The sequence below is a fragment of the Mus caroli genome, chromosome 2 (genome assembly GCF_900094665.2).
Source record: "Mus caroli chromosome 2, CAROLI_EIJ_v1.1, whole genome shotgun sequence".
Lineage (NCBI taxonomy): Eukaryota > Metazoa > Chordata > Mammalia > Rodentia > Muridae > Mus > Mus caroli.
Window position 1 is genome coordinate 103,240,762 of NC_034571.1, and position 13,354 is coordinate 103,254,115.

The window sequence follows — 13,354 nt, forward strand, 5'->3', positions numbered from 1 at the left end:
CACCAGCAACAACTTCTTGGGGCCTTAGCATTTATATGTCCATTGAAGAGTCCCCAGAATTCTAAGCATCACACAATCACAGAAGCTGTCTGCAGCTGGCAAAAATCAGACCCCAGCTAGAGCATGAGGCAAATCATAGTCAGCTGCATGGACAATCTGAATCAGCCCCATATCTCACATCTGGGATTAAAATGAAAACATGTTCTCAGAGTTCTTTGTTTTTCAAAGAAACCAACATTCTCACTACATTTCCACCTTTTGTGTTTTAAGCCATTAATTGTGCTATGTTTTAGTAGGAAATTATTCACAAGCTTTTTGCATCAGTGGCCAAGGTTTTCAGGAGACCTCTCCTGCTCATTTCTAATCTTTATCAGTTTTGATGGGATCTACAGCTTTTTCTTTCCTATGGAAATACAAGCAAATCTGCATCCCTGGTGCAAAATTTTTTCGGGCTTCCATTTTGATCTTAACACATCTTTATAGTATATAGGCTGATTTAATTCCACAGTGTTTTTTCCCATACCCTGGTGATGCTTGGCTGCTCTTGTCTGAAATGGCTGGTAAGTTTTGCATTGGACTGAGCCTTTTTGTTCTCCCTTTTCCAATGCTCCTGCCTCCCAAGCACTTCCACTTTCACGCACATTTTTTTCAGTTACACAGCCAACTCTGCAACCCTTTCAGAAAAGAGAGAGTACTTCCTTCAGCCGTTTTTTGATTCTCAGGCCCCTCCATTTCCACCCTCAATTTTTCCAACTGTTAAGCCATTCTTCCAACCTTTTTGAAACAGAATTAGGAAGAAAAACAAGGCAAAACCAGAAAATCCCCTCTGGGAGCAAAGTGCCTGGGGTGGGGTAGGATAGACCAGTGGTAGCAACCTCAATAAATTTTTGCTGGCATCTTGAAAAGGAATAAGCATGCCTTCATCCCCTGCCATGTCCTTCACGTTATTAGAAATCACAGTTCCCATTCTGCCTAGACTCTTGTCTGGACACCATTTGTAACTAATGTTTGCTAGTTGATGGCTTCATTTTCCTTCCACCCTTCTCTACTCATTTTCTTCCACCTGTTTAATCCCCTCAACCTAGATAGGAGAGATAAAGAGGATAAAGGTGACTGGGGGCAGTGTTATCTTTAGATTACGTTCTGCTGATAGGGGCATTGAGTTCCTTGGGGCAAGTTTGATTTTTGCCATCAGGATATCTAATTTCTTCTTGTTGTTTTTGTTAAGTGCACAACTTCTTAGAAACTGCAACCATTAGCAACCAACAGCAGCTAACCAACAACCCACACTACTAACAACCTCTTGACGCCCTAGCATTTATATACCCTCTGAAGAATTCCAGAATTCCTAATCCCAGAATTCCAAGTGTCACACAATCACGGAAACTATCTGCAGCTGGCAAAATCACACCCCTACTAGAGTCACTAGGCAAATTTTAGTCAGATGCTGTGGACAATCTGAAGCATCCCTGCTTTGTTCTCTGTACCTTGCCTGGCCACGAGTCTCTGCCTTAACTGCTGTGAGCTGTAGAGAGAAACCTTTTTTCAATGAAGGCTGAAGTCAAGACTAACATATGGATGTAAACATAAATATTTAATAGGCAGTTTGACAGCATGTCTAATTAATAAGACAGAAGTCTTCACCCCCAGTGCCTTTGAACTTCACAGCCAGGTCCACACCTCTCTCTCATGGAGCAGGCCACAGATCCAATCAGAAACAGTTGTGTTACTGTCAAATTAGTGAGCACTTGTTGGCCTGGCAAGTTAGTAATTATCGTGTAAGGTCTAACACTTGGGAATGCCACTGTTGACTTTTCTCCCCCAGTTACTTGCATAGGAACTTCTAGCATTGTAAAGTTTAGCCAGTCGGGAGGATGCTTTCTCCTCAGCTCCAGTATGCTTTCTTGGTGTTCTGCAACCAAGGGGTGTGGTGTCTTCAGCAGTAGAGTCTTTGCATATGGTGGGCATAATCTGTACAGTTTTGAAGGCCTCTGGGGAGTTTTGGAATGGTGTCTCACACCTGACACTGGGATTTTCTTTCAATAATCTAACACTTCTGGGATCAACACTATCTGTTTATGAAGTGTACTTCATCAGGAATCTCCCTTGGTAGTTAGAAATTCTTCTTTATGAATCTTTTCAATTTGCATTACTGTTAGTAACTTTGTTATATACTCTGCCTATGTATATATTTTACCAGAATAGCTGTTGTATATTATATACATGCCTTCACTTTTATTTTCAGCCGTTTAAAACATGAATTATTTTTATCCATTACTAGATTTAGCATAATGCTTTGCATATGATAAGCTTTTTTATTGAATAATATTTTCTTCTCTGTATGTATGTATGGGATAGTATGTATGGTATGGTGTGTGTGTGTGTAGTGTGTGTGTCTCTCTCTGTCTGTGCCATATGCATGATATGCAAGCGCTCTACCATTCAGTTACATTTGCATATCTTCTTTCATCTTTTGGTTATTACTATTTTTAAAATAAAAATATTAGGCCCTATGAATTGAACCCAGGGCTTTGTTTATGTTAAGCTAACACTGAACTACTAAGTTGAATACTTTTAGTCCCTATTTCAACTTTAATACATTCTTATGTAGGAAGATAGGTCAGAAAAGTTTAAAGTACTGGTCCTGGGGTATATTTCAGTAATAGAATGTTTGCAGTGTGTGCAGGCCTTAGTAAAGCTCCAATAAACAAGCTGACAAGCATGCCAGTGGGGGGTGGGGGGGAGAAGGAGAAGGAGAAGGAGGGAGAGAAAGACTGAATGAATGAAATGTTATTGTAAATTTGTCTTTGTTGACATTCTATGTTTGGAATGGTGGTGATTTGTTGTTAAAATCTACTTTTAGGAATTGAAACAAATATTTAAATTATAGGACAAGGTTTTAAATTTAAAGGACAAAATTATAATTTTGTTTTTACTGTTAAACTTAATACCCAGTTATATTACCAAGAGGACCAATAATTGCAGGTGGATGTAATTATAAGAAAATTGATTAGCTGTGTATATTTGCAAATTCAGATTTCTTTTCCCTTCAGAAGTCAATTGCAGATTTTGTTTGCTTGATTCATCTATAATATAACAAAGTGTTCTTTGTGAAAAAAAAAAAGCCAAGATCAAAATAAATATATGACTATATCAAGACTTTGGGTGCTACCTTTTAGAAGTTTAAAACTATAAATCAGAGTAATTCTTGGTGTGTAGAATGCTGTTTTCTCATCTGAAAGCGGCCTGTCTTCAACTGCATTAAGCTAATGTTGCCATGCCAATCACGCAGAACTGTTATTTGTCTAAGTCTGGAAGATAATACTGACAGATCGATGGTATATTTGCTGTTTTAATTGTTGATGGAAGATCTAATTCAGTTATTGAAGGGAAATCTACTTACTTACTTACTTGTTTATTTATTTTTGGTGGTGGGCAGGGGGGAAAAAGTTGTTTGCCCTGGTATGAATTGTTTAAAAATGAACCCTGAAAAATTGAATTTACCCAGTATTCTACAGCACTCCTGTGCCTGTTAAAGAATAATTGATTGCTCTGCGCTCTCTCTCTCTCTCTCTCTCTCTCTCTCTCTCTCTCTCTCTCTCTCTCTCTCTGAGTTTCTCTTTCCAGCTTTCCTTATGCTTACCTCTGTTTGGAAAAAAGCTCTCCTGCTTCTTTTCCAGTCTGGCATCTAGGATTTGCTCTTCTGTTTACATTTCATGGTGTGTGGTCCACTGCCGCCTCAGCTTCAGGCTCGGTCAGCCCTAGCCGGCTGCCACCTCTGTCGTTTTTACTGTACTCTATCAGAAAATCAGACAAAAGGAATTTATGTATCCATTAGCAAACTTGGTTCCTTATAGCTATAAATTTTTAAATCCTCTTTTAAACAAAAGGCATATCTCATCCGGGACTTTTACATTTGTGTTGTTATACTGGTTCTTTTTCTAGAGTCAGTTTTTAGTGTTGATACATATTTTATGAGAACAGACTTTATTTTCAGCACTTTAAAGTTACTTAAAAATAAAAGGTTTTAACTTTCAAACACAAGTGATATTTTGTGTGAATTATAGCTGCAGCTCAGTGGGGTCTGTGACTGATGGTGCTGCTGTCAGTGTGCACTTCGAGCTGTCTGGTGATGTTTGCTCAGCCTTTTTCCTGTGGGGGCAGACCCTGTCTGAGGAAGGAGTACACACTCAGAAAGTTTTAAGTAGTCCTTGTTGTTTTCTGTAAAAAACATACTGTGTGCCTGGTGTGTAGGAACCAGCGTTCTAGAATCCTGAAGGCACTCCGCGGCTCTTTCCTCTGCTGTCACAGATGTTCTCTTCTCTCCTTAGGTCCTTGTGACAGACAGCCTTGTCTAATTTAAAGATTATATGTGTATGCATACATTTGTTTCCTCCAAACTCTTTACTAGCATCTTTATTCAGAGTTCTGAATTCACTGTGCCATTTCCCTGAGTGCTGTAATGTACTTGATCACATCTAGTTGTTACTACTCCCACCCACACAGTCTAGCTGTTGTTGTATTTCATTGGGCTGTAACTTGCATATTTTATATCAATTGTAAGTTTGGGAAGCTTGATAAACTTCTGTATCAGTGCAAGCAACCAGCACTACAATCAGGTGATAGAACATTGCTGTCATTCCAGAAAGTTCCCTATGTCCAGTTACACTCAGCACCCTGCTCCTTACGCCAAGCTGGCCCCAGCAACAAGGTTAGCACAGTAATCCTGTTCTGGAAATTAGATTTGCCTGTTCTCGAATGTATATAAATAAAATGGTAAGGTGCACCCTCCTTTGAGTTTATTTTCTTTTGTTTTTAATTTTATCATACTATTTTATATATTCTTGATTCCTTTCCCTTTTACTGTTTTAATATCCTGTGAAATAGCACAAATTGCTTATTTATCTACTAGCTAATAGGAAACTGAGTTGTTTATTGCGTATATTCTCACACGTTTTCATTTGTCTTAGACAAATGCTTTAGAGCTCAGTTGCTGGGCTGCATGGGAATAGAATCACCAAACTTGTGTAAAGTACTTGTACCATTTTATGTTCTCATTACTAACGTGAAAATTCTAATTGGTCTGTGCCTTGGTTAAACTTGATCTTATCAATTGTTTTTATTTTCCATCCTTCTCTAGTTAGTTAGTGTGCGGTGCTTTGCTGTTGCTGACTTATTTTATTAGTCTCACTGGGAGACTTAGCTTCCTAGTCCAGATAGATGTTTTTAAAAAACTGGAAGTTAATTTTCTTATGGTTTGGGAGCCTAAAAATCAAGAGGAAAGGATGTGTGGGTTTGGATTGCTCATTATGTCTCTTCTTGGTTTGCAGAAAACACAGCTCTGGTTTTGCTCCTTGAGTGGCTGTATATCTGTGTACATATCCCACTATGGTTTCCTTTTCTATAAGGACACCAGTACTCTAGAAGTCAGATTCCACCATTATGGCTTCATTTCAGTTCTGTTTCCTTAAGTGTAGTCATGCTGGGAATTACGACAGCAGCACAGAAATGGAGTGCGACAAATTGGGTCAGTAACACTTTTGACATTTTCTCTTTTGTAGTTGACTGTTTTTGTTTTGTGTGTCATTTGCCTACTTTTGGAAGGTGTTAAGAAGTTGTTAATCATGCAAAAAAATCATGTCAGTGACATAGCTTTTACTCAGTATTCATAAAGGTGTGGATTTAATCTCCAGCCCTCACCATCTCTAAAGATAGAAAAAGTAGGATTATATATCTTTCCGAGATGGGGTTGCCCTGCTGCCAAGGCAGCCATGAGCTCCTGCATCCACGCAGTTCTCTCCCTCTTCTGAGCAGCTCTTACACTCCACATGCATGCTGCTGTAGTTGTCACTGAGTTCATTTTACATGGGTTTTGTTTGCTTGTTTTTCCAGTGATGGCGATTGAACATATATATGGCAGGCAAAGGCTCTGAGAGAGCCTCTTATCCAGGCCCACGTCCCTTGGCAGATATATGTGCTGCAAATATGTCTTGCCATTTAATTTTTGTCTAATTTTTTTAAAAGATATTTTGTGTGTATGAGTGTTCTGTCTGTCTGTGCACCATATGCATGCATAGTGCCCACAGAGGCCAGCAGAGAGTTGGATCTCCTGGAACTGGAGTTACAGTTATGAACTGCCATGTGGGTTCTAGAAATTGAACCTGAGTCCACTGTAGGAATAGCTAGTATTCCTAACTACCAAGCCATGTCTCCAGGCTGGAATTTTTATGGTTTATGTTTTTATTTTAATTTTAAAGCTAGCATACAAAACAGTGGGTCTAATGATGGTGTTTTCATATGTATGAGTCAATGCATATTGTTCTAATTGATCCCCATTGCCCAACTGTCCTCCCTCTGCTCCTAGCCTGACCTCTGTTTGGTGTGCTAGCTTCATATTACCCACTTAGGTTTCATGTCAGATGGATACATTGCCTTTTCTTTTCCTCCTCCCCTTAAAATTACTCCACACACACACCCCTACCTACTTGATTTTATATCTAGGTTCTGCTTTTAAGAGTTGTCACGTGATAAGTGTCTTTCTGAATCTAAATAGTTATTTCCATTTCCATCCTCCTGAAAATGTTATATTTTATTTTTTCCTTATGCTGGAATAAAAATTCCACTGTGTATATGAACCACATTTTCTCATCTTTTGATGGACATCAAGGCTAGTCCCATTTTGCAGCTAGTGTGAATAGTGAACCAACAGTATTTTAATTAACTTAGTCCCAACAGTTGGAGGTCTGGGTCATATTAGCTGTGTTGTTTAGTTTTTGAGAGGCCTCCATGCTGATTTCCATAGTGGCTCTGTTTAGTTGCGTTACCACATCGGAGAGGAAGCCATCCTCTTTCCCCACATCCTTGCCAGTATTTGTTTTCTTGGTGACAGCCATGTTGACTTGAATAAGATATCTCAAAGCAGTTGTAACTTGTTTGCCTCCTAGCTAAGGATGCTTCAAATGTTTTTGAGAACTGTCTGTTGAGCTCACTAGTCCATTTACTGATTGGATTTGTTCTCTGAGTGTTTCACTTTTACACTTTATAGATTCTAGACTGTAGAATCCCTGTCTTGTATGCAGTTAGCAAAGGTTTGTTTTCTTCATTCTACAAGTTGTCATTTTACTCTGGTGATTGTTTTCTATGTTGTGTAGATGTGACTTAGTTTCATGTAATCCTATTTGTTGATTCTTGGGATTGTTTTTTGTGCTAGCGTTTTCATTTTTTGAAAGTCCTTGCCTGTGTCTGTACCCTGCAGTGGTTTTCATAAGACAATTGGAGGGGGCTTGAAGACCAGATTTGACTTCTATGTCTTTATTTTCCAACTTCTTCTTTCTACCTACCACTCTCCTACTCTCCTTATTTTCCTCTGTAGCCCAGATTGGCCGAGAACTTACTGTGTAGCCCAAACTTGATCAAATTCCTAGTCTCCTATCCTTGCTTCCTACATATTGGGACCATAGGTGAGAACTGGCTGTCCACTTTGAATCTATGTAGGAATGTGTAGCTAAGCATTTACCTGTTTCTCCTCTAATAGCATTGCCGACTTGTCCTTTGTAACTCACTGATAGTTGTGATTTATCCAAGTCTGCACTGGCAGACTGTTGAGGAAATGCATGCACATGTGCTTGATATTTAAAGTACAAGGGATGGTCATGAAGCCATACCAAGATTCAGGACATTCAGTAGGTCATACTCTATATGCATGAATGCGAGTCTTTCTTGAACACCTACCAGTCATTGCCCCAGTCTCTGAGTAGCCTTCCTGTTTTAAAGGTAACTACAGATAGTATGGATACATACTTGAATTAAAATTCCTTCTTTTTTTTGAAGGAAAGGAAAGAAAGGGAACAAAAAATTAATAAGGAAATAGAAGAAAAAGAAGCAAAAAAACGGGAGAAAGAACATTTGCAAGAAAAAGCAAAAGAAAAATATCAAGAATGGTTGAAGAAAAAAAAAGCTGAAGAGTGTGAGAAGAAGAAAAAAGAGAAGGTATTTTTAATTGAAGTGACCAGTCATTGTATACACTTTGTTGTTTATATGTGCATTTTAAAAACAAAAGTATAGTAATTCAGTCTATACTGTTTTAGTATAAAATACACAAACTGTTCTTACCCCTGTTATCTTGTGTTTAATCTTCAAAATGGATAATGCATTTATGGTATCTTTGAAAATTATTAATAAAACTTTGGATATTTATCAGTTAGGTTCAAAATTTTTGTTACTGCTTTTAACCATTTTTATAGTATTTTGTAGATAGATTTTACTGCTTGTAAGTTGTCCTAAGACAAATTTGCATTTTTGTTTTGTGAATTTGCTATCTTACTATTGAGTGGTGGACACTTATATACCACATCACTGATCATATTTACTTTTGCTCTTTGATTGTAGAAACATAGTTCAGTTTTATGGCCAGTATGTCACTGGGGGGGAAAGCAACTGGGGGAAGACAAACAGTAAGACTTGACTGGAATATCTAGTTACAGAATATCCCAGGGAATTCTTTGGTCTTATCATTTTAAGGAAAAAGAAAAGCAACGGCAAGCAGAATTACAGGAGAAAAAGGAAATTGCAGAAAAAAAGTTTAAAGAATGGTTGGAAAATGCGAAAACTAAACCTCGTCCGGCTGCAAAGAGCTATGGTTACTCCAGTGGGAAGCTTACAGGTCGGACTTTATGTCTTGTGGCTTACATAAGTATGGTTTGCAAAAGCAAGTGATATATAGAGAAATGTATAAAAGTAATTTTTCTTTGAAATTATTATTTTCTAGAAGATTATAACTATATGTTGCTATAAATTTATTGCTCTCTGTTCATTTTATATATAAATATATTTCTTTAAGGCAGTAGTTGCAAAACTACACACTTACATTTTACTTTTGTTTCTTTGAAACAGTCTCTCTTAGTTGTCCAGGCTAGCCTGGAACTTAGGAGCCTTCTGCCTCAGCTTCCTGAGTGGTGAGGCCCCCAGGCAGGACCCACTGGTGTTCACACACAAGTCATGAAGCTGCTGTTTCCACTGGTGCTCTTCTCACCTTGCTCCTGTTTCCCTCTGTCTCCTTTCATGTCTCGGGTTCCATTGTCTTATCTCCCTCCCACCCTTTAGATCTTGTCCTTCCCTCTCAGGATCCCTGTGCGTAACGGGTGCAGAGGTCTCACTATGAGGATCCACATGAGGAGACATTTACTCTGTTTCACTTAGCATGATTTCCAGTTTCATGCATTTTCCTCAAAATGTCATGATTTCATTTTTTCTTCTAGTAAAATGAAGTTTCCCTTGTGTATATGAACCATATTTTCTTTATTCATTTTTAGATGGACATCTAGGCTAATTCCATTTCTTAGGTATTGCGTTCAGGCAATAATAAACATGAATGTACAAGTATTTCTGGTATGTGGACTGTAAATCCTTTGTGTATATACTCAAGAGCTGAGTCATAATGGCAGTTCTATTTCTAGGTTTTTTGTTTTTGTTTTTGTTTTTTCAAATCTCTAAACTGCTTTCTAAAGTGGCTCTATCAGGTTTCATTGCTACCATCAGATGGCTCCTCTTCCACGGCCCCCACATCCTTGCCAGCATTTATTTTCTTGATGACAGCCATTCTGATTAAAATAGGTAGATCTCAAAGTGATTTTTAATTTAAGGATGTTGAGAACTTTTTAACAGAGTCTCATTATGGGCAAAGAACTCACAGAGATGACCCTCCTCTGCCTCCCAAGTTCTGTTATTAAGGTATACACCACCAAGCCTAGCAGCTTTGTCAAACCCCTATTGGCTGTTTGTATTTAGAGAAATACCTCTTCAGTTCTAGCAGTTTGAAGGTTACAGGTTTTGCATGAATGCCCCTTGTCCAATTTGGATTTATTTTTGTTTAGTGTTTAGAGTATGAGAAACATGGCTATGGATTCATTCTTTTGCTTATAGAAACCCAGTTTTTTTAGCACTTATTGTTAGAGTTACATTTTAAAGCAACCATTTTTAATGTTAGCAAACAAAAATTCACATGGTTGGAAATGTAGCTCAATAGTAGAATATAACTTTAGCAGATTCCTGACTCTGTTTTCAGGCGCCAGGACTCTAAAATACTTTTATTATTTATTGTATCATTGAAGATCTATTGAGATATGCTCACCGGGTCATTTGGCTTTTCTTCTTTCTACCAGTTTATAAGGAAGAGCTTCCAAGGTCCAGTAAACTCTTTTTGAAGAACAGAATAGTAGACATCACATGACCAAACAAATGTACCCAGTTTGCCTTTGGGCTTGGACTGATTATAAATGGCAATGCATGTTTTTCTTTGTGCTTCATGTTGGAAAGTCATACCTTGCTGACAGCTGCCTTCACTTTTTAAAGTGATTTATTATTAAAATACTCCCATTCTGTTTTGTTCACACACTGGAACACACTCCAGACTTTGTTGTGACTGTCTTGGTGAAGTGTGTGTTGACACATCTTTGCAGTTAGAGTGGACTGGGAGTGCCTGAAAGACACATTCCTGCTGTCAGGATTAGGCCTCTCTTGTTTGTCACAGGATCATCTATCATGGATACTGAGCACTGGCGGGCATACTCCTTTAAAAAGGTTTTAACATTTGTTTGGAAAAATGATAATAAGCAATTATTTTAACCTAATAGACAGTAAAGTCAGAATAGCGATATTGATTAAAAGTTAATTATCAAAATTATGGATTATTAACTTAATGCTTTGGATGAACTTAATTCTTACAAGCAGTCTGTTGTTTAGCAAACGCTGTGCTTCTCTGTCTCTATCCTTCATGTACATATCATTGTCATAAACTGCACAGTACAGGAATTTCTGTCTGCACTGAGTGGAGAACTTGAAGCCAATTCATAAAATGTTCTTCCTGCACCCCATTATGGGTTGTCAGATGTCACCATTCTGTAAGCACTTTGTGTGCACTGGTAGGATGACAGCTGGTGGTCTGAATTAGTGTGGATTGTGTATTCTTATTGATTTGACAGTCATGCAGAGGTTCAGTGGTTTTAAATAGGAATCTTGAGTTATTGTAGGTTCTCATACAAATAGAGAATTTTTAAAAAATAAACTTTAGTATCTGATAATAGAAAATACCACACAATTAGCCATTTCCAAGCCTGAGTTAAGGCCATAAAGATTTTAAGAGTTATAAAATAAATTACATAGTAAAACTTTTGTAAGCATTTTTATTTAGATAGGTTTTCATAGTACTATTCCAATTCTCTGAATTATTTTGTATCATTTAATGTTTGATATAGTGATTACAATATTAGAACAATGTTATTTCTTTTAAGATATTTCAGGCCTCAAGTTTTAAGTTATGTTATCCAATTTATCAGTGATATTTTGTCTTGTCGCCATTTTACTATTTTTTTTAGGAATTAGAAATAAGTGATTTCTTTCATCTAAGATTTTTTTCTTGGTTATTCTGATTTTTAACGATTATAGGTTTTTACAGTGGAAATTCCTACCCAGAACCAACTTTTTATAACCCAATTCCTTGGAAGCCAATTCATATGCCCCCTCCTAAGGAAGCTAAGAGTGGACCCGGAAAGAAGAGTAAACGACCTGCAACGACTCAGCCACTCCCATCGTCATCCCTGGCAGTTCATAATGCCAAGAGCAGCCTTTGCCTTGGAGCTCTGTGCCGAGTACAGAGATAGTGTGCACAGAGCATACCTAGCTACCCGGAGCTTACATTTAAAATCAGAATATTTTTCTTAACACTTCCTAATCAGTAAATCAACATTTGATGTGGTAATTAACAGGTACCAAAATTTTAAATTTGTATGTGGAATCCTTAGAGTTAAAGATAGTTTTTATATTTTGATTTTTATAGACCGTTAAGGTTGATCTAATGATTGTGTTTTAGTTTTTATTAAAACTCACTACAGTATCAATAAACCAACAGTCTTTCTTGTGTTCTTTTGTACTGTGTTATTTGCTTGTGTTATATGCTTAGAAACATACCATTAATTTGTTCAAACAGGTACTTCTAAACCTTACCTAAATTAAATGGGTTAGAAACCAAGAGAAATAAATTTCAATGTTTACAATGTTTGTTAACGGTTTTTAGTACAGTTTTCCATAAAGGAATTTTAAAGTTTTCCTTTTTGCATTTATTTATTTTGTGTGAGTGTGTATGTGTGTGGGCATGCATATACTATAACATGACTGTGGAGAGCAGAGGCTAGCTTGGAGTGAGTCAGATCTCATTTCTACTGTGTGGATTCTAAGGATTGAGCTCAGGTCATCAGACTTGTGCAGCAAGCACCTGTACCAGAAAAGTTGTCCCATTGGTTCCCTGTGGAGGTGCTTTAAAAGCTAACCGAAAGACTGCTCTGCAGCACAGAAATAAGAGTTGCAGTTGTTAAGACAAAATTATAAAATACTATTTTGTGTTGTAGATCTGATGTTTTTATAATGTTGAGACACTAATAATATGTTGTTAAACTTTATAAAATCCTTTTTATATGCTTATAGTTGGATTGCTGGCTTTGAAGTTAGGGTCACCATTTTCTCCTTTGTAAATAAATAAATAAAACTGGGAACATTCTGATAAAATCACCACTTTTTTTAGAAGTCTTTTTTAGATGATCAAAAAAATGAAAATGTATTTAAATGTGATTTCTATTTGGAATATATTCTGATTTTGCTAGATTAGTAATGTTAAGTTATTGAAAGTAGTAGTTGGTAAAGAAATACCAGGAAGATCTTTGAAGAGTAATTCTTGGCATTGAAGATCTAGAGGAACAGAGAGTTTAGAATTAGTTTTATTGGGTCAAAAGCTTTAGAGGCCCATTTGAACACAGTTAATTTTATAGAGAAGATGGATAATTTTCCATGGTTACATGCATACCCACACACATACCCTAAATTCTTCCTGAACAAGTTTCTTGTTATAACCCCCCTACTTCCCAAATCCACTCCCACTCCCTGAATCATAGGCATTTTAGATACATTTGTAAACCTACTTCACAGATTAGGTTAGCTCTTAGCGCTAACTCTTGAGTATAAATCATAATACTTTTTGAGAAGTTATGTAGCTATCAGTCACTAAATCAGAAGCTTGATTATACGCTAATTGTAATGGGAAGTCTGGAGGATTTTATGCAGGATGTTGGCAAGATCTTGTTTATAGTTTGTGATTACTCTGGCTGCTGTGAGGAAGTTGGCTGTGGTCTCCCTTCCCCCCAGCCTGGAACCTGCCTGCTCTAGGGTGGAGCTACCGGCTCATTCGTCCTGCCACGCCCACTGCTGGAACCTGACCTTGCTGCCTGGAGGCACACACGTGTTCGTCCTGCTACTGGACCCTGAGTTACTTGGCGGGAAATTGGGTTCCCTCCCCCTTCCTTTATAA

At 37.5% G+C, this 13,354-nt stretch overlaps 1 protein-coding gene across 2 annotated transcripts in view; it reads left to right on the top strand.

The window, feature by feature from the left end:
• Window positions 1-13,211, top strand: part of Ccdc34 (coiled-coil domain containing 34) — a 24,789-nt gene extending 11,578 nt beyond the window's left edge. The window contains exons 1-4 of one of the 2 annotated variants that reach the window (XM_029474617.1): window positions 5,404-5,527; window positions 7,831-7,989; window positions 8,521-8,662; window positions 11,443-13,211. In XM_029474617.1, coding sequence (XP_029330477.1) covers window positions 5,480-5,527; window positions 7,831-7,989; window positions 8,521-8,662; window positions 11,443-11,657 — 564 coding nt within the window. In that variant the 5' untranslated portion in view covers window positions 5,404-5,479 and the 3' untranslated portion in view covers window positions 11,658-13,211. Of the gene's footprint in view, window positions 1-5,403; window positions 5,528-7,830; window positions 7,990-8,520; window positions 8,663-11,442 lie in introns of those variants that run through there. The other variant, XM_021150275.2, reaches the window with a different exon arrangement.
• Window positions 13,212-13,354: the final 143 nt, after the last annotated feature.